We start from the raw sequence: 20,781 nt of genomic DNA, 5'->3' as shown, positions 1-20,781 counted from the left end.
GCATCACCTTTAATTGATAGTCTCCAACAAAGATAAAGAATTAAAGATACAGAATGCCAATCTGCATCACACTACATCAATATGTGTAATTATTGTGTTGTTAAGGTTGACAGTTAGAAACCTATTAATCCCTGTTCCCATATTTAAATACTTGCGGTTGTGATTGAGTGAACAAAGGACAGGAATGCAAACTCAAATAGATATGAAAAGTTGCATGCCAGAGCAATGCAAGTAAAATATTTCAATACTCTTAAGTTATTAGTTAATACAAAGTGTAATTTATCAAGTGAACTGGTAGTGACTCCCTTTCAGTTTTGAACTGGAAACCATCTGCCAATTCCTCAGTACTGTTCAAATGCCTCTCTGCAGTTTCTACAACCTGCTAAATAATATTTCTGATTTGATTTGATTTGTCACATGTATTAGTATACAGTGAAAAGTATTGCTTCTTGCGTGCTATACAGACAAAGCATACCGTTCATAGAGAAGGAAACAAGAGAGTGCAGAATGCAGTGTTACAGTCATAGCTAGGGTGTAGAGAAAGATCAACTTAATGCAAGGTAAGTCCATTCAAAAGTCTGACAGCAGCAGGGAAGAAGCTGTTCTCGAGTCAGTTGGTATGTGACCTCAGACTTTTGTATCTTTTTCCCGACGGAAAAAGGTGGAAGAGAGAATGTCCAGGGTGCATGGGGTCCTTAATTATGCTGGCTGCTTTGCCAAGGCAGCAGGAAGTATAGACAGAGTCAATGGATGGGAGGCTGGTTTGCGTGATGGATTGGGCTACATTCACAACTTTTTGTAGTTCCTTGCGGTCTTGGGAAAAGCAGGAGCCATACCAAGCTGTGATACAACCAGAAAGAATGTTTTCTATGGTGCATCTGTAAAAGTTGCTGAGAGTCATAGCTGACATGCCAAATTTCCTTAGTCTTCTGGGAAAGCAGAGGCTTTGGTGGGCTTTCTTAACTATAGTGTCGGCATGGTGGGACCAGGACAGGTTGTTGGTGATGTGGACACTTGAAAACCTGAAGCTCTCGACCCTTTCTACTTCGTCCTCATTGATGTAGACAGGGGCATGTTCTCCTTTACGCTTCCTGAAGTCGATGACAATCTCCTTCGTTTTGTTGACATTAAGGGAGAGATTATTGTCGCCGCACCAGTTCACCAGATTCTCTATCTCATTCCTGTACTCTGCCTCGTCATTGTTTGAGATCCAACCCATTATGGTGGTGTCGTCAGCAAACTTGAAAATTGAATTGGAGGGGAATTTGGACACACAGTCATAGGTGTATAAGGAGTATAATAGGGTATAGCAGTATAGTATATATATTTATATAGTGTAACCAATCCACATAGAATCATCGAATCCCTACAGTACAGAAAGAGGCCTTTGGGTCCATTGAGCTTGCATTGACAACAATCCCACCCAGGCCCTATCCCCGTAACCCCACATATTTACACTGCTAACCCCCCTGACACTAAAGGGCAATTTAGCATGGCCAATCACCTAACCTGCACATCTTTATTCCATTAAACTTTGATCATGAGTGAGAAATAGGTTATTGCAGTTTTTCTTTGGCATAAAAGCTTGTATTATTTTGTTTGGTCACCAATGGCAATGTCCTGATGTCTGAGATTCAATTCCCAATCACTGGTCAGCTTTTGCTTCCTAATGATTTTGGGATGATTCTAGATTGGGCTCAAGTTAGAAAAGTCTGGGCTTCATCCTGCTCAGGTCAGGTTTTGGTTCGCTTCCCAAGTTAAGATGGGAGCTTTGTGTCAGCTCCAAGAGGGGCAATAATGCTGGTTTCTTAACAACCACATCTCTCATTGAGCATTTTTTTTTTAGCTTCTCTGGAATCTAGAAAGGTCCCAGTGGTTTGGAAAATCAGAAACGTAACACCTCTGTTCAAGCAAGGAGGGAGATGGAAAGCAGAAACTATTGGCCAGTTAATATAACACCTGCCATTGGGAAAATGCTTGAATCTATTATTAAAGAGGTGGGGCATTCAGAAAATTATAATACAATCAGGCAGAGTCAACATGGTTTTGTGAAAGGGAAAGTGTGTTCGACCAACTTATGAGAGGTTTATGAAGATGTAACAACAAGGTGGATAAAGTTGATATAGTGTGGTCGGATTTCCAAAGCACATTTAATAAGGTGCCACATAAAAGGTTATTACATAAATTAAGAGCTCATGGTGCTGGGGGAAGGCTTGAGATATGAGTATGGATCGAGGATTGGCGAACTAACAGCAAACAGAGAGCTGGAATAAAAGAGCCATTTTCAGGTTGGCAAGCTGTAATTGGTGGAGTACAGCAGGGATCAGCACTGGGGTCACAACTGGGGATCGAGTACATTGCAGCCAAATTTGATAACAATGCGGAGATAAAGAGGGGAGCGAGGTTTGGAGGAGGAAAGAGAGAGTCAGCAACTAGACAGAGATAAGAGAATGGACAGGAATTTGGCAGATACAGTATAACGGAAGAAAATGAGAAGTTTCCCACCTTGGAAGAAATAAAAAAAAATTATTTAAGAGGGCGCGAGGGGGGGGAGGGGCGCGAGGGGGGGGGAAGGGGCGCGAGGGGGGGAGGGGAAGGGGCGCGAGGGGGGGGGAGGGGCGCGAGGGGGGGGGAGGGAGCGCGAGGGGGGGAGGGAGCGCGAGGGGGGGAGGGAGCGCGAGGGGGGGGAGGGAGGGGGGGGAGGGAGCGCGAGGGGGGGGTGGGAGCGCGAGGGGGGGGAGGGAGCGCGAGGGGGGGGAGGGAGCGCGAGGGGGGGGAGGGAGCGCGAGGGGGGGAGGGAGCGCGAGGGGGGGGAGGGAGCGCGAGGGGGGGGAGGGAGCGCGAGGGGGGGGAGGGAGCGCGAGGGGGGGGAGGGAGCGCGAGGGGGGGGAGGGAGCGCGAGGGGGGGGAGGGAGCGCGAGGGGGGAGGGAGCGCGAGGGGGGGGAGGGAGCGCGAGGGGGGGGAGGGAGCGCGAGGGAGCGCGAGGGGGGGGAGGGAGCGCGAGGGGGGGGAGGGAGCGCGAGGGGGGGGGAGGGAGCGCGAGGGGGGGGGAGGGAGCGCGAGGGGGGGGAGGGAGCGCGAGGGGGGGAGGGAGCGCGAGGGGGGGAGGGAGCGCGAGGGGGGGAGGGAGCGCGAGGGGGGGAGGGAGCGCGAGGGGGGGGAGGGAGCGCGAGGGGGGGGAGGGTGCGCGAGGGGGGGAGGGAGCGCGAGGGGGGGAGGGAGCGCGAGGGGGGGAGGGAGCGCGAGGGGGGGGAGGGAGCGCGAGGGGGAAGAGGGAGCGCGAGGGGGGGGAGGGAGCGCGAGGGGGGGGAGGGAGCGCGAGGGGGGGGAGGGAGCGCGAGGGGGGGGAGGGAGCGCGAGGGGGGGGAGGGAGCGCGAGGGGGGGGAGGGAGCGCGAGGGGGGGAGGGAGCGCGAGGGGGGGGAGGGAGCGCGAGGGGGGGGAGGGAGCGCGAGGGGGGGGAGGGAGCGCGAGGGGGGGGAGGGAGCGCGAGGGGGGGGAGGGAGCGCGAGGGGGGGGAGGGAGCGCGAGGGGGGGGAGGGAGCGCGAGGGGGGGGAGGGAGCGCGAGGGGGGGGAGGGAGCGCGAGGGGGGGGAGGGAGCGCGAGGGGGGGGAGGGAGCGCGAGGGGGGGGAGGGAGCGCGAGGGGGGGAGGGAGCGCGAGGGGGGGGAGGGAGCGCGAGGGGGGGGAGGGAGCGCGAGGGGGGGGAGGGAGCGCGAGGGGGGGGAGGGAGCGCGAGGGGGGGGAGGGAGCGCGAGGGGGGGGAGGGAGCGCGAGGGGGGGGTGGGAGCGCGAGGGGGGGGAGGGAGCGCGAGGGGGGGGAGGGAGCGCGAGGGGGGGGAGGGAGCGCGAGGGGGGGGAGGGAGCGCGAGGGGGGGGAGGGAGCGCGAGGGGGGGGAGGGAGCGCGAGGGGGGGGAGGGAGCGCGAGGGGGGGGAGGGAGCGCGAGGGGGGGGAGGGAGCGCGAGGGGGGGGAGGGAGCGCGAGGGGGGGAGGGAGCGCGAGGGGGGGGAGGGAGCGCGAGGGGGGGGAGGGAGCGCGAGGGGGGGGAGGGAGCGCGAGGGGGGGGAGGGAGCGCGAGGGGGGGGAGGGAGCGCGAGGGGGGGGAGGGAGCGCGAGGGGGGGGAGGGAGCGCGAGGGGGGGGAGGGAGCGCGAGGGGGGGGAGGGAGCGCGAGGGGGGGGAGGGAGCGCGAGGGGGGGGAGGGAGCGCGAGGGGGGGGAGGGAGCGCGAGGGGGGGGAGGGAGCGCGAGGGGGGGGAGGGAGCGCGAGGGGGGGAGGGAGCGCGAGGGGGCGGAGGGAGCGCGAGGGGGGGGAGGGAGCGCGAGGGGGGGGAGGGAGCGCGAGGGGGGGGAGGGAGCGCGAGGGGGGGGAGGGAGCGCGAGGGGGGAGGGAGCGCGAGGGGGGGGGGAGGGAGCGCGAGGGGGGGGAGGGAGCGCGAGGGGGGGGAGGGAGCGCGAGGGGGGGGGAGGGAGCGCGAGGGGGGAGGGAGCGAGGGGGGGAGGGAGCGCGGGGGGGAGGGAGCGCGAGGGGGGGAGGGAGCGCGAGGGGGGGAGGGAGCGCGAGGGGGGGGAGGGAGCGCGAGGGGGGGGGAGGGAGCGCGAGGGGGGGGAGGGAGCGCGAGGGGGGGGAGGGAGCGCGAGAGGGGGGAGGGAGCGCGAGGGGGGGGAGGGGAGCGCGAGGGGGGGAGGGGAGCGCGAGGGGGGGGAGGGAGCGCGAGGGGGGGGAGGGAGCGCGAGGGGGGGAGGGAGCGCGAGGGGGGGGAGGGAGCGCGAGGGGGGGGAGGGAGCGCGAGGGGGGGAGGGAGCGCGAGGGGGGGAGGGAGCGCGAAGGGGGGGAGGGAGCGCGAGGGGGGGGAGGGAGCGCGAGGGGGGGGGAGGGAGCGCGAGGGGGGGAGGGAGCGCGAGGGGGGGGAGGGAGCGCGAGGGGGGGGAGGGAGCGCGAGGGGGGGGAGGGAGCGCGAGGGGGGGGAGGGAGCGCGAGGGGGGAGGGAGCGCGAGGGGGGGGAGGGAGCGCGAGGGGGGGAGGGAGCGCGAGGGGGGGGAGGGAGCGCGAGGGGGGGGAGGGAGCGCGAGGGGGGGGGGAGGGAGCGCGAGGGGGGGGGAGGGAGAGCGAGGGGGGGGAGGGAGCGCGAGGGGGTGGGAGGGAGCGCGAGGGGGGGAGGGAGCGCGAGGGGGGGGAGGGAGCGCGAGGGGGGGGAGGGAGCGCGAGGGGGGGGGAGGGAGCGCGAGGGGGGGGAGGGAGCGCGAGGGGGGGAGGGAGCGCGAGGGGGGGGAGGGAGCGCGAGGGGGGGGAGGGAGCGCGAGGGGGGAGGAGCGCGAGGGGGGGAGGGAGCTCGAGGGGGGGAGGGAGCGCGAGGGGGAGAGGGCGCGTGAGAGGGAGAGGGCGCGCGCGGGGGAGAGGGCGCGCGGGGGAGAGGGCGCGCGGGGGAGAGGGAGCGCGGGGGAGAGGGATCCAGGGAGAGGGATCCAGGGAGAGGGGATCCAGGGAGAGGGATCCAGGGAGAGGGATCCAGGGAGAGGGATCCAGGGAGAGGGATCCAGGGAGAGGGATCCAGGGAGAGGGATCCAGGGAGAGGGATCCAGGGAGAGGGATCCAGGGAGAGGGATCCAGGGAGAGGGATCCTGGGAGAGGGATCCAGGGGGAGGGATCCAGGGGGAGGGATCCAGGGGGAGGGATCCAGGGGGAGGGATCCAGGGGGAGGGATCCAGGGGGAGGGATCCAGGGGGAGGGATCCAGGGGGAGGGATCCAGGGGGAGGGATCCAGGGGGAGGGATCCAGGGGGAGGGATCCAGGGGGAGGGATCCAGGGAGAGGGATCCAGGGAGAGGGATCCAGGGAGAGGGATCCAGGGAGTGGGATCCAGGGAGTGGGATCCAGGGAGTGGGATCCAGGGAGTGGGATCCAGGGAGTGGGATCCAGGGAGTGGGATCCAGGGAGTGGGATCCAGGGAGTGGGATCCAGGGAGTGGGATCCAGGGAGTGGGATCCAGGGAGTGGGATCCAGGGAGTGGGATCCAGGGATCGAGGGAGAGGGAGTGAGATCGAGGGAGAGGGAGAAAGTTCGAAGGTGAGAGAGAGTTCGAGAGAGATTGAGGAGAGAGAGGGGCAGTGTGAGAGTCTGTTTCTCTTGATAGCTCTTTCTTAAATTCATAATGCAACGTGAAACTTTATCTTTCTGAAATTTGCTCCTCAGCCACTTGAGTGAGAAAAATTTTGAAATGTGGTCCCCTCACATGTGACCAAAATATTGGACAAGTCTTTTTGAAGGAGTACAGCCAGAATCAAGTCCATGGCACTCGCTGTCAACTGTACAAGGGGGTTGGAGGAAGGTAGCACAGTGGCACAGTGGTTAGCACTGCTGCCTCACTGCGCCAGGGACCCGGATTCAATTCTGGCCCTGGGGGACTGTGGAGTTTGCATGTTCTCCCCATGTCTGCATGGGTTTCCTCCGGGTGCTCCGGTTTCCTCCCACAGTCCAAAGATGTGCAGGTTAAGTGGATTGACCATGTTAAATTACCCCTTAGTGTCCCAAAACGTGTAGATTAGATGGATTAGCCATGGGAAATGTGGGGGGGTTACAGGGATTGGGCCTGGATAAAATATTCTGTCAGAGAGTCGGTGCAGAATCCAGGGCCAAATGGTCTCTTCTGCACTGTGGGGATTCTGTGATTCTATGAAGATTGGGAAAGCAACTGTTGTAGAAGGTTTTATAATTAGGGGAACAGACTCCTGTTTCTCCAGCGGAAGATAAGATTCTAGGATAGAATGTTGCTTCATTGGTGTTAGTGTCAAGGATATTACTGAGCAGCGGCTCAGCACTCTGGGGGCTAAGCACTCCGGGGGCTCAGCGCTCCGGGGGCTCAGCGCTCCGGGGGCTCAGCGCTCCGGGGGCTCAGCGCTCCGGGGGCTCAGCGCTCCGGGGGCTGGGACCAGAGCCTGTGGTCCATATTGGCGTCTAAACCATAGGCTGAGGTACTACATGAATAATTTGCATCTGTCTTTACCAAGGAAGAAAATATTACCAAAGTCATAATAAAAGAGGAGGTAGTGGAGATACCAAATAGGCTAAAACTTGTTAAAGAGGACTGAAGTTAAGTAAATTATGACAAACCTTTGCAAAACACAGGTTTGGCTCAACTGAAGTGCCACGTCCAATTCTGGGCACCACACTTTAGGAACAATGTGCAGGATTTAGAGAGGGTGCAGAAAAGATTTCATGGTTCATGGATGAGAGACTTCATTTACATGGATATATTGGAGAAGTTGGGGTTGTTCTCCTTAAAAGAGAAAGTCATGGGGAAATTTAATAGAGGAATTCAAAATTATGATGGGGTCTTGACAGAGTCGATCGGGAGAAACTGTTCACATTGGTGGATGGATCAAGAACCAGAGGGTATTGACTCAAGGTGACTGACAAAAAATCCAGAAGCAACATAAGGAAAAACAAATTAGGATCTGGAATACATTGCCTGAAAATGTGGTAGAGGTGGATTCCATTGTGGCTTTCAAGAAGAATTGGAGAAAAAATTCACAGGGCTACAGGAAGCTGGACTTGCTCTTAAAGGAGATGGGTATGGACATGACAGTATGGGCGAATGATCTCCTTTCGAGCTGTAACCATTCCATGATTTTGAGATGAAATTATGAGATTACTCTTTGGCAAATTTGGAAACTGGTAGAATTATAGTTCATACCTTCTCGAGCTTGACTGATGGAGGTCTGCTAAAACGATGACCCACAGGACTGAATCCACCTAACAAAGGGAAGATTGAAATCAATCATATGTTTAGGTGAAAAGAATAAAGTTGTGTTTTTTTGCTCAATAAACAGGCATAGAACATAGAACATAGAACATTACAGCGCAGAACAGGCCCTTCGGCCCACGATGTTGCACCGACCAGTTACAAACAAAAAAAAAAAAAAAAAAAAAAAAAAAAAAAAAAAAAAAAAAAAAAAAAAAAAAGTGACCCTCCAACCTAAACCAATTTCTTATCGTCCATGAATCTATCTACGGCTCTCTTAAACGCCCCCAAACTAGGCGCATTTACAACTGATGCTGGTAGGGCATTCCAATCCCTCACCACTCTCTGGGTAAAGAACCTACCCCTGACATCGGTCCTGTAACTACCCCCCCTCAATTTAAAGCCATGCCCCCTCGTGCTGGATTTCTCCATCAGAGGAAAAAGGCTATCACTATCCACCCTATCTAATCCTCTAATCATCTTATATGTTTCAATAAGATCCCCTCTTAGCCGCCGCCTTTCCAGCGAAAACAATCCCAACTCACTCAGCCTCTCCTCATAGGATCTCCCCTCCATACCAGGCAACATCCTGGTAAACCTCCTCTGCACCTTCTCCAAAGCCTCCACATCCTTCCTGTAATGTGGGGACCAGAACTGCACACAGTACTCCAAGTGCGGCCGCACCAGAGTTGTGTACAGTAGCAACATAACGCTACGACTCCTAAATTCAATCCCCCTACCAATAAACGCCAAGACACCATATGCCTTCTTAACAACCTTATCTACTTGATTCCCAACTTTCAGGGATCTATGTACACATACACCTAGATCCCTCTGCTCCTCCACACTATTCAAAGTCCTCCCGTTAGCCCTATACTCAACACATCTGTTATTCCTACCAAAGTGAATTACCTCACACTTCTCCGCATTAAACTCCATCCGCCACCTCTCGGCCCAACATTGCAACCTGTCTAAGTCTTCCTGCAAACTACGACACCCTTCCTCACTGTCTACCACACCACCGACTTTGGTGTCATCAGCAAATTTGCTAATCCACCCAATTATACCCTCATCCAGGTCATTAATAAATATTACAAACAGCAGTGGCCCCAAAACAGATCCCTGAGGTACACCACTTGTAACCGCACTCCATGATGAATATTTACTATCAACCACCACCCTCTGTTTCCTATCCGCTAGCCAATTCCTGATCCAATTTCCTAGATCACCCCCAATCCCATACATCTGCATTTTCTGCAGAAGCCTACCATGGTGAACCTTATCAAACGCCTTACTAAAATCCATATATATCACGTCCACTGCCTTGCCCCCATCCACCTCCTTGGTCACTTTCTCAAAAAACTCAATAAGGTTAGTAAGGCACGACCTACCTGCCACAAAACCATGCTGACTATCACCTATCAATTCATTACTCTCCAAATAACTATAAATCCTATCCCTTATAATTTTTTCCAACATCTTGCCGACAACAGAAGTGAGACTCACCGGTCTATAATTCCCGGGGAAATCTCTGGAAGGCTTTCAATATATTCCAAATTCAAACAATCCTTTTGGCAGAAAAACACTTGAATCGTATTCTTGAATCCAGAGACGTTGCACTTTGGGTTAGAGCAGCAAGAAATAAATGTACCAGAGGGCAAGTTATTTTTCTATAACACCAGTTCAGCGTTGCAGCAATACCTGAAGTGGCTTTTAAAATAACAATGCTAATCAGAATTTTAACACGTTAGGCATTTTTCTCACCACGTACTTGAGAGCAGTAAAAATGTTTTTACCAGAACTCAAAGAAAACGTAAAATGGACAACTTAGAGACAAACTTCTCGTCAATGGAAGTGTTATTCAGATACATTTGTTTGATCAGCCTAATTTTTAACGCTTTAGCTCTTGCTTATTCTATGATCGGATAGTGGGCAAAATCCAACCGGCTTAGATAAAATTTATAATGGGGCGAGAACTTAAAACTTTTGTTTGCAAAATTATAAATTAGATACAGAAAGCCTCAATTATTTCCAATGCAACCTTTGATAACTAGTTCATAGCCTAGTTTCTGCCCAGTAACTGAATAACATGGGCACATTTATTTTCAGTGCTCCTGATATTATGGAAGGACACAGAATTGCACCTGCAATTTCCACTCGGTCAGTTTCTGGCCTATAAGCATCTCAGTGGTTTTGAAGGGGGGTGGGGAGCACAGGTAGAGATGGGGGAAGAGGTAGAGAATATAAAATAACATGAAAGAGCAAAGAAAAAGAATGTCCCATTCTCAAAGGGGGATTCCATTGAAACATACCAATTAAGAGTAGGCCATTTGGCCCCTTGAGCCCACTCAGCCATTTGATAAGACTTTAACAAATCAGAATGTGGCCTCAAGTTTACTTTCCTATCTATACCCTATAACCTTTGACTTCCTTGTCAATCAAGAATCTATCTAACTCAGCCTTAAAATATTAAATGAAACTGCCTCCATTTCTCTGAGTAGAGAATTCCACAGACTCGAATCAAAACACAGCTTTTAAACATGAGTTGATGATACAGGGAAAAGATAGCCTTCCAAATGTAAATAGTGACAGCACAAACAATACTGAACATTAGATGCGCTTTGAAGTACAAATAGTCATTCGTTGAACCACTGCCAGAAATATGATTAAAATACAAGTGATGAATGTTTTGATTGTGCTGGATGTTAGCTTAATAGAAATCGTAGAAACCCTACAATGCAGGAGGAGGTCATTCAGCCCAACGAGTCTACACCGACAATAACCCCACCCCAGGCCCTATTCCCACAACCCCACACATTTACCTCGCTAATCCCTCTAATCTACACATCCTGGGACACTAAGGGGCAATTTGGCATGGCCAATCAACCTAACCCACACATCTTTGGACTGTGGGAGGAAACTGGAGCACCCAAAGGAAACCCACGCAGATAGTGACCCAAGCCAGGACTCGAACCCAGGTCACTGGAGCTGAGAGGCAGCAGTGCTAACCACTCTGCCACCATGCCTCCCCAGCTGCCACCATTCTCAATAGTCAGCTTGAAAACCTTTCAAAAAGAAAACTGCCTTGGGGAAAGCCGTCACATTGAGTCCCTACTGGGACTTGAAATTTTCAGCTGCCTATGAGGTAGATAGAGGAATTAGCATTGATGATTACAAAGTGGGCTGATTTGCACAGAATGCATTCCCAGCTGGCTGACTCACTGAATCTCATCCAGCAGGTTTTTTTTCCAAACAGGGATACCCAATATGGCACACTTTCATAGTGCTTTGCCTTTGCATGCAGAACAATGAAGACCTCCTCTTAAGAGGCACATCAATGCACGTTTTAACTTGTCTTTTCTATGCAGAATAGGTTACAAATGGAAAGTTTGTCAATTTTCCCTCTTTCCCTTTAATCTTCAAGTTTAGCCCACCTGGGGTATACAAGTGACTGTAAATCAACTGATTAGCTGATAGAACCAACTTAATGTCATCAAATGTAAACAACGTGAATCTTCTGCTGTAAATTGGGTAATTACTAGCCTATTTTAAAAAAAACATACAAAGGAACAACAAAACTACTACTATTTTTCCTGTCACGTGGTGCTGATTCACCATGTGCAGACCCAAATGTCAAAACTGCAAGTCGGTGAAGAGTGGAAGATAAAAATCCTAACGGCAAAATGAAATATTTTATATATATATTAAACAAGAGTTGGATTAGATAGTGGCCCACAAAGTAATGGCACAACATCAGTGTTGAGATGAAGTTTTGAAACCTTTTGTGGTTCATGATGTAATCAGGCTTCTTGAATCGTACTACAACGTTGTAACACATTTCAAGTTAGCTATTCAACTTGCAAAAACCGAAATACACTTGAAGTATTAAAGCAAGATAATGTTAATAGAATGGAAAATGCAAAAAAACAATTTTTAAAAAATTCATTTACGGGGTGTGGGTGTCGCTGGCTGGGCCAGCATTTATTGCCCATTCTTAACTGTCTTCTATTTTAAGAGGCTATTTTGAGAATCAACCACATTGCTGTGGATCTGGAGTCACACATAGGCCAGACCAGGTAAGGATGGCAGATTTCCACGTTAGTGAACCAGATTGTTTTTACGACAATCAACAATGGTCATCATGATCATCATTAAACTTATAATTCCAAATGTTTATTGAATTCAGATTTCACCATGGTGGGATTTTAACTCGGGTCTCTAGATCATGCCCTGGGTCTCTGGGTTGCTAGTCCAGTGACAATACTACTATACCACTGTCTCCCCTCTGAACATAAACATTTGCCATTAAAATTATCTTACAAGCAGCGGAAAATTGGTATAATATTGTGGCTACAAGAGCAGATAGGAGACGGAGAATTCTGTGACAAGTAACTCACCTCCTGATTCCCCTAAGCTGTTCACCATCTATAAATGTGATGGAAGACTTTCCACTTGCCTGGGTGACTGCAGCTCCAAAACTCAAGAACCTTGATGACCATCCAGGACAAAGCAGCGAGCTTGATTGGCATCACATCCAACACTTTAAACATTCACTCACCTCCACCACCATTGTGAGGTTGCTGCAACAACTTTCCAAGGTTTCATTAAAGCAGCTTCCAAGCTTATGACCTTTACCTGCTAGAAGGGCAGTAGGCACATGGGATCGGAATTTTGTTAAGTTGGGAAGATTTTGTGGACTTTTAAAAATGGCAAGCAGGACCCAGATGTGGAAGATCTGCTCCCATTTCCAACAGATCAAATTTTTGCCAGTGTGGGGAGGGGGCAGGGTGTAATTCACACAGGTGATAAATTCAAACTCAGCTGGGCCACTTAGTATTGATTTCAAACTGGCTCCATTTTGGCTGTTGCAAGGGTCTTAACCCACATTGTGGGAGTCACGTCTGATAGAGTTGATGTAAATGCTCTTGGAGGGTGGATGATGTCTGCTTAAGCGCCATGATCTGAAGTTTTTAAATTTCCTGCACTTTAAACTTAAAACAATACAGGCTGAAGTTGTCAGTGAAAATTAAAAAAAGCTCTGCTAGACCATTTTGATTTTGATTAGAAAAAAAACCCATCTGGTCATGCAATTTCAGTACAGTTCTTTGTTGACATTCCCCCAAAAGGCTATTATGTAATTATGAATGTTTGGCTGAGTTTCAAAAATTATAGTTCTCTCTGCACAGAGTTCCGAATTCAGTTTGATTGACAATGTAAAGAGGCTATGAAAGATTAGCTGCCTTCGATGTGGGTTCTGAATAGAACTGTGCTCAAGATTTGAGGAGGTTTAAAATCAAAATCTCCCAATTAAGTATGTAGGAGTAAGAACTGTATTAGATTATTAAAAGTTGATTTTGTTCATCTCCATATGGCTCCTGATGTTTGCCCATGATGGATACTGGGTGAATGACTATGGAGGTGTCATGGGCAGATGTGAGGCAGGGTGGTGGGTGAGGAGCATGAGCGTATGAGGGGGTGTGGAGGGCAGCTGGGGCGCATGAGTTGGCATGGAGATGGCATGAGGAGTTTGAGAGGGTGAGTAATAGAGGGCCTAAGAACTCGGATCAAATCCAAGAGAACCAAGGCAGGCCTTCTAATCAGCCCGCCTCAGTACTCACCCCTGGTGCCCAGGATCTGCTATCGGAGTTGGCTGCCCTTACTCAATCCCACCCTGTCTTTCCAGAGCAAACTTTGGATCTAATGGGGCCTCTGAAACCAAGCTACCCGCCTCAGTAGTGAAAATCTGGTCCATGGGATCCTGAACACCTACAAGTTCCCCTCCAATTTTGGCTTGGAAATATATTGTGGTTATTTCATTATTGCTGGGTCAAATTCCTGGAACTCCCTACCTAACACCGGTGTGGGTACACCTCCCTCACATGAACTACAGAATTTAAGAAGGTGACTCACCACGAATGTCTCAAGGGCAATTAGAAATAGGCAATCAATGGTGGTCTTGCCAGCGACACCACAGAAATTAATTTTAAAAAGTGCAGGAAATCTTTCAGTAGCATCAAATCATGCTTTTATGCTTCTCAATAAATTTTAAAACAACACATTCCACAATTTTCTTCATAAGCAAAACATAGCTTACACGTGCTTTCCCTGCATTCTTCCACAAGGCATATTTCAAGTTACGAAACAGTTTATGAAATTTAGTGTTTTGATATAAAGAAAAAAGTACACTCTCTACAAACTATTTAGTACAAAACATTTTCCATTAACTTAATAATTAATGCTAGACAAAGGTTTATCATGCCCTAGATAGGTTTGATATCTCTTACGCTTTTTAGCTATGTTAGGTTTTTACTACACTATACGTGAGGTTTGTCCTACTTCCAATATGTACAAATTTCATTTATTTTTACCCTTTCAATCATTTTACCTGGTGTTTCTCATTTATATCAGCAAACTCATTTTGTCTCAGTCAAGATAGATAATATGTTTGAAATGACTATGCTGCATAACACAACATTCAGTTTGCTGCAACTAACAAAGACATTTTTACAAGGCAAACCAATGAACATCTGTTGCATCAACGAATTGAGTACGGATTCGTACGGATTTCAGTTCTACCTCAAGAATTTGTTGGTCAGATGCCAAGTAGTTCCCCAATTGGCAGAAGAGAAAGCTGGAAGCAGAAAAAGCAGCAGGCCAAGTGTCTAAATATTTAAATAACTTAAGAAATAACAAATCCAATTGCCTTTTCTTATACTTAAGAAGCATATCAGAAATCCTGCGGCAATTTACAATTGTTGCAATAGTGGAAACTTATGTTGATGAACTGATCTTTATTTATTTGACAGAGCACCTTGGGGTATTGTAACGCACTGTACTGCAATAAAGGTTGATCTCTGTAATGAAAATAAAATATACAAAAGTGCACTGTAAAACCTAATGGGAAATTTCCAGAAAGAGTTAAAGGCACAAGGAAAAACTAGATGCCTTTCCATTGATAAAGAGATGAAGGGAGGAAGGGGAGTAATTGGGAGCAGACATTCCCCCTTGTTGCTCCTATCAATTATCAAATTCAGAACAGCAGATCACTCATCCAGCTTCTCCTCCGTGCTTGAAATGTAGACTGGGGTAAATAGTGCAAATTCAGAAAAATAACTTCAAAAATGAGGACATCTCAATCTTCAAACTTAAGAACTTCAGACAGAAGAGAAAACGGAGTGATAGAGTGGGTAAGAACACTTGCACTTCTATGCCAGATTTAGGTTTTACTAAAAGGTGGAATGATTTTTCCTCTCCCAAATGGTTCAAAATGAGGTTTTGGAGGTTTACAACATCTCTCCCATTTTGCATATCCAAGTACTTTGTAAATATGACAAGGATTTCTGTCTCTTCTACCCTGTCAAGCAGCGAGTTCTAGAACCAGAACCAGAACCACCATCCCCCGCCCTCTGGGTGAAATATATCTGCCCTCAACTTCTCTAATCCTTTTGCAAATTACTTTAACTCTATGTCCTAGTTGCGCAAGATGTGGAGATGCCGGCGTTGGACTGGGGTGAACACAGTAAGAAGTCTCACAACACCAGGTTAAAGTCCAACAGGTTTATTTGGTAGCAAATACCATAAGCTTTCGGAGCGCTGCTCCTTCGTCAGATGGAGTGGAAATCTGCTCTCAAACAGGGCACAAAGACACAAAATCAAGTTACAGAATACTGATTAGAATGCGAATCCCTGTAGGGATTTGCTGTAGGGATTCGCTTTCTAATCAGTATTCTGCAACTTGATCTTGGGTCTCTGTGCCCTGTTTGAGAGCACATTTCCACTCTATCTGATGAAGGAGCAGCGCTCCGAAAGCTTATGGTATTTGCTACCAAATAAACCTGTTGGACTTTAACCTGGTGTTGTGAGACTTCTTACCTAGTTGCACAAGCCATTGGTGGCCATGCTTTCAGCCATCAGGCCTTAACCTATTCCCTTTGGACAGTTGTTGTAAGAAAGCCTCGTGTAATTTGGTGTCAAATTTTGTTTGGTGACCTCCATGTCATTGGGATGTTTAACTACATTAACTGTGCCATTTAAAGGCAAGTTGTTTTAATTCTTATTGAATTCCTGAAAACAAGTAGAAATTTTGAAATACTATTCAATAAAAATCAAAATCGACTTATTTTGACTGATCGTGATAATTCCATATCTGGTAATTCGCCTCATGTAGTACCAGAAGATATCTGTTAGTAGTAAACATCCTTCAACTTACTATGCACAATGTCAGAGTTTGACTATTACTACATTAAAAATGATGGGAATTAATTTGCATAACTTTGGTGGAAGCTGTGTAGAAATACCAGAACACCAGTGTAAATTGCTTTTTGATTTGATTCATTATTGTCACATGTATTAACATACAGTGAAAAGTATTGTTTCTTGCGCACTATACAGACAAAGCATACCGTTCATAGAGAAGGAAAGAGAGTGCAGAATGTAGTGTTACAGTCATAGCGAGGGTGTAGAGAAAGATCAACTTAATGCGAGGTAGGCCCATTCAAAAGTCTGACAGCAGCAGGGAAGAAGCTGTTCTCGAGTTGGTTGGTACGTGACCTCAGACTTTTGTATCTTTTTCCCGACGGAAGAAGGTAGAAGAGAGAATATCTGGGGTATGTGGGGTCCTTAAATTATGCTGGCTGCTTTGCCAAGGCAGCGGGAAGTGTAAATAGAGTCAATGGATGGGAGGCTGGTTTGCATGATGGATTGGGCCAAATTCACAACCTTTTGTAGTTCCTTGCAGTCTTGGGCAGAGCAGGAGCCATACCAATCTGTGATACAACCAGAAAGAATGCTTTCTATGGCGCATCGGTAAAAGTTGGTGAGAGTCATAGCTGACATGCCAAATTTCCTTAGTCTTCTGAGAAAGTAGAGGCTTTCTTAACTATAGTGTCGGCATGGGGGGGGACCAGGACAGGTTATTGGTGATCTGGACACCTAAAAACTTGAAGTTCTCGTCCCTTTCTACTTTGTCCCCATTGATGTAGACAAGGGCATATTCTCCTTTACGCTTCCTGAAGTCGATGACTATCTCCTTCGTTTTGTTGACAGTGAGGGAGAGATTATTGTTGTTGCACCAGTTCACCAGATTCTCTATCTCATTCTTTTCCACTTAAGTTACGAGAGAGGCATGGGAAAAACCCTGTCGTAACCTACCTGCTGCTTGTTTAGTATTTAGACACTTTGCTAAGAACGCAAAACAAATTTGTTAAGTGCCAAAACTGATGAATAGCTTCCAAATTCCATAGTAAGTTTACTCACATCAGCTTCTGTTTACTTCAACAATTGGACTTCATAACCTCAGTCTCTGTTAACTTAATAATCAGATCTTGTTATCTTAGGACCAGAACTTGCTGTCAAAAATAACAATAAGTTCAAATGGTGCTTACCATTCTTAATGTATGAATCAGCACTTGCGAGAAAGAAATGCCGTAGGAGCAGTGAATCATGATAAGTTGCTGGATAACATGTACAACTCTACTGTTAGCTTCACCAGTGACTGCGCACACTTTCAAGCCTCCTGAGAGTTTCATGAAGTTGTTGTAGTTCAGCATTTATTGCCAATTAAACTCATGGCAGAAAGTCAGGGCTGGCACTTACCAGCGTAAGTATCTTTCAAATGATCATTGCCAAGCAACCTCTCCACCCCTGAAAGAGAACAACCGAAACTATGCAATCTAATTTCCATAACTTATAAATTTATTGTTAAAGGCTTTTAAAATCAGAAGTATTAAGTTTGATTTATTTACGTTTTTCCTTTGTCTTTATCTTTCCCCTTCTCTCTTAACCCAATCTTTCTCTCCCTCTCTACTTTTTCTGCATCCAATTTGCCTCTATTTCATAATTTTTCCTACTCTGACATATCTTGGTTTCTTTCTCAATCCTTAATTTTTATTATTTGAGTATATATTATTGGTCCCATCCTTCCCAGCTGCATCCTGCTCTTTGTCATATTACCAGGTCGCATATCCAGTTACATAACAGGACCAAACCTGTTCAAACCAAAGAGCGAGAGAGAAAGTCTGCAGGGCAAGCTCCAACAAAATCAAGCCTGATTTACAACTGACCAGATCTTTGGTTTCAAGAACACAAGGCAATATCACCTTGCAGCCTTAAATGGACAGACTTCAACATTTCAGCAGCAAAATGCTACACTTCTATAAACCGTGAATACTCGAACTTAGCATGAACCAAACCAGGAAATGCAAATGTAGTAGGATAGTAGGATAGAAATGGTATTTTTGCCACACCCTTACATTGCAACTGGTTGCAATACTTGTTGCCGCGTGTAGAAAAATTTAAGAAAACTAATTTGAAGTAAGCATTACTTTAAGGCCTGGAATAAGCCTTGCTTAAATATCTGGTTATCTACACAATGTTAAAATTCAGAAATTTCTGTGGCTAAGCTTCAATTATTCCATTAATGGGTTCAGTTGAAATGCCCATCTTACCCACAAGAACATTTTTATTCCATTTTTAAAATCATATTGTGAACGTTTGAAATACTCAAGGAAACTTAGTGTAATCTACTGTCAGGCGGACTATCAATCCTATAAGAATATCTGTCAGTCTAGAAAGTTCAGTTTAAGTGGCTTTTCCATGCAGCCGGATTAATTTAATCTATTCAACAACTTCAAACTATTCAAAGAACAAAGAATAGTACAGCACAGGAAACAGGCCCTTCGGCCCTCCAAGCCTATGCTGCTCCTGGGTCCAACTAGACCAATCGTTTGTATCCCTCCATTCCCAGGCTGCTCATGTGACTATCCAGGTAAGTCTTAAACAATGTCAGCGTGTCTGCCTCCACCACCCTACTTGGCAGCGCATTCCAGGCCCCCACCACCCTCTGTGTAAAAAAACATCCCTCTAATATCGGAGTTATACTTCGCCCCTCTCACCTTGAGCCCGTGACCCCTCGTGATCGTCACTTCTGATCTGGGAAAAAGCTTCTCACCGTTCACCCTATCTATCCCCTTCATAATCTTGTACACCTCTATTAGATCTCCCCTCATTTTCCATCTTTCCAGGGAGAACAACCCCAGTTTACCCAATCTCTCCTCATAGCTACGACCCTCCATACCAGGCAACATCCTGGTAAGCCTTCTCTGCACTCTAACGCCTCCATGTCCTTCTGGTAGTGCGGCGACCAGAACTGGATGCAGTACTCCAAATGTGGCCTAACCAACGTTCTCTACAGCTGCATCATCAGACTCCAGCTTTTATACTCTAAACCCCGTCCTATGAAGGCAAGCATACCATATGCCTTCTTCACCACCTTCTCCACCTGTGTTGCCACCTTCAAGGATTTGTGGACTTGCACACCTAGGTCCCTCTGTGTTTCTATACTCTTGATGGCTCTGCCATTTATTTCTTCCAAAATGCATCAGTTCGCATTTATCCGGATTAAATTCCATCTGCCACCTCTCCGCCCAATTTTCCAGCCTCTCTATATCCTGCTGTATTGCCTGACAATGCTCATCGCTATCTGCAAGTCCAGGCATCTTCGTGTCATCCGCAAACTTGCTGATAACACCAGTTACACCTTCTTCCAAATCATTCAGGTTGCGTTGAATTTAATGCTGATAAACAGAAAGAAAATAAATTTCCATAAGAGTTTTCTAGTTTGTTCACTAGCTTTAGTAGAAATGTCTTGGAACCCCTGATCAAATAGTTCTTTCACCAAAACTATGGCGGACAAGTGGAAAACCGTTCTAGAAATTACCCCTTGATTCCTATGTAAAATTCTTAGTGGCTTGTGTTTCCTATCAGCAATTTTCATATTTCTTATAGATCTATCTGAATAGGAAATGCATGTAATCACAGAATACATCAAGCCTAAAACATATCCTTTTTCGCCTCAAACAATACTTTGGTACTCTAGGAGTTAATTGGACCACCATTTTTTCTGCTCACTTGCTTGAATTATATTCTAAAACATCAAGGATATCAAAATCTATGCAACATAGAATCATACAACGTTCACAGCACAGAAAGAGGTCATTTAACCCATCATGTCGGCGAAGCACCTAGTGTTACCCCACATACTGGTTGACTTTTATACAGTAAATGTAACAGGCTGTTTGTCGTACATGCATTTTTTATGTTTCAATATTCTCTTTTCATTCATCTACAAAGTTGAATTGTTCAGGATATTGGCATCTCTTAACTATTCTAAGCAATCATAGTTTCACTGCATGCCTGAACTAATCTAGCAAATATTTTATGAACAATATACATGCAAGCCTGCTGTTCACCATCATTTAGTTTGATGTTCATAATTACAGTATTGTGACATATACTGTCTAAAAACAAACACAACTACAGACTATGCTCATGATCCAGTTGCTATTATTCTACATTCTTCATATGCATTTAGAAATTTGCAATGCAAAAACACTTCAGGCTACAGAAAATGACCAGTCATTGCTTGCATCTTAGCAACACTCGAGTTTCAAAATATGTCATCCGTCTGTGACTAAAAGTATTAAGTTTTAAAAGAAAAAAATCCCTTGTTACATTCATCTAAAATATAATTTAAATTATTATGTTTCTGACACTTGATCATATTTTATCTTGCAGAAAGCTTAGAACATTATGGGTGTTTCGAGTTTATGAAGGGGGATAAATACTTTAGTTTAAAACTTTAAAGTTGCACTTCATTGCAACCACTGCTTGTTATGTTCAATTCATTCTCCATTGAGTTAGCACTTTCAGAGTGTAATGATTATTCATTTTCTGATAAGGCTGCCAGGAAACCATTGAGTATCAACAACCAAGAATCCCAACAGAACATGACTTTACTATGACAAAACAAATATAGGAGGAAAAACACACTTCCATGGGTATGTCATCAGGGTGCTTATTGAGAAGAATAGGCAGGATGGTCCTTAATCCCTACCATTGTGATGTTGGTTTGCAATTTCCAGGGACATGATAGGCATTGCAAAGTATTGGTTAAACATTTCCAGGGCTCCTCATGTTTTTACAAATTGGTTAATGTTGTCAGACACCATGGGCTTAAAAATAGAAAATATTTTGAACCAGTC

At 47.6% G+C, this 20,781-nt stretch overlaps 1 protein-coding gene across 1 annotated transcript in view; it reads right to left on the bottom strand.

Moving 5' to 3' along the window:
* LOC144488521 (uncharacterized) overlaps positions 1-17,523 on the bottom strand; it is a 54,517-nt gene extending 36,994 nt beyond the window's left edge. The window contains exons 1-2 of the mRNA XM_078206570.1: positions 17,336-17,523; positions 7,694-7,752 (exon numbers count right to left, since the gene is read on the bottom strand). Coding sequence (XP_078062696.1) covers positions 7,694-7,752; positions 17,336-17,423 — 147 coding nt within the window. The 5' untranslated portion in view covers positions 17,424-17,523. The remainder of the gene's footprint in view (positions 1-7,693; positions 7,753-17,335) is intronic.
* Between the last annotated feature and the right edge of the window lie 3,258 nt (positions 17,524-20,781).

The sequence above is a fragment of the Mustelus asterias genome, unplaced genomic scaffold, assembly GCF_964213995.1.
Source record: "Mustelus asterias unplaced genomic scaffold, sMusAst1.hap1.1 HAP1_SCAFFOLD_1629, whole genome shotgun sequence".
Lineage (NCBI taxonomy): Eukaryota > Metazoa > Chordata > Chondrichthyes > Carcharhiniformes > Triakidae > Mustelus > Mustelus asterias.
Note: the sequence above shows the minus strand (reverse complement) of the source record. Positions and strands in the feature narration are given on the sequence as shown.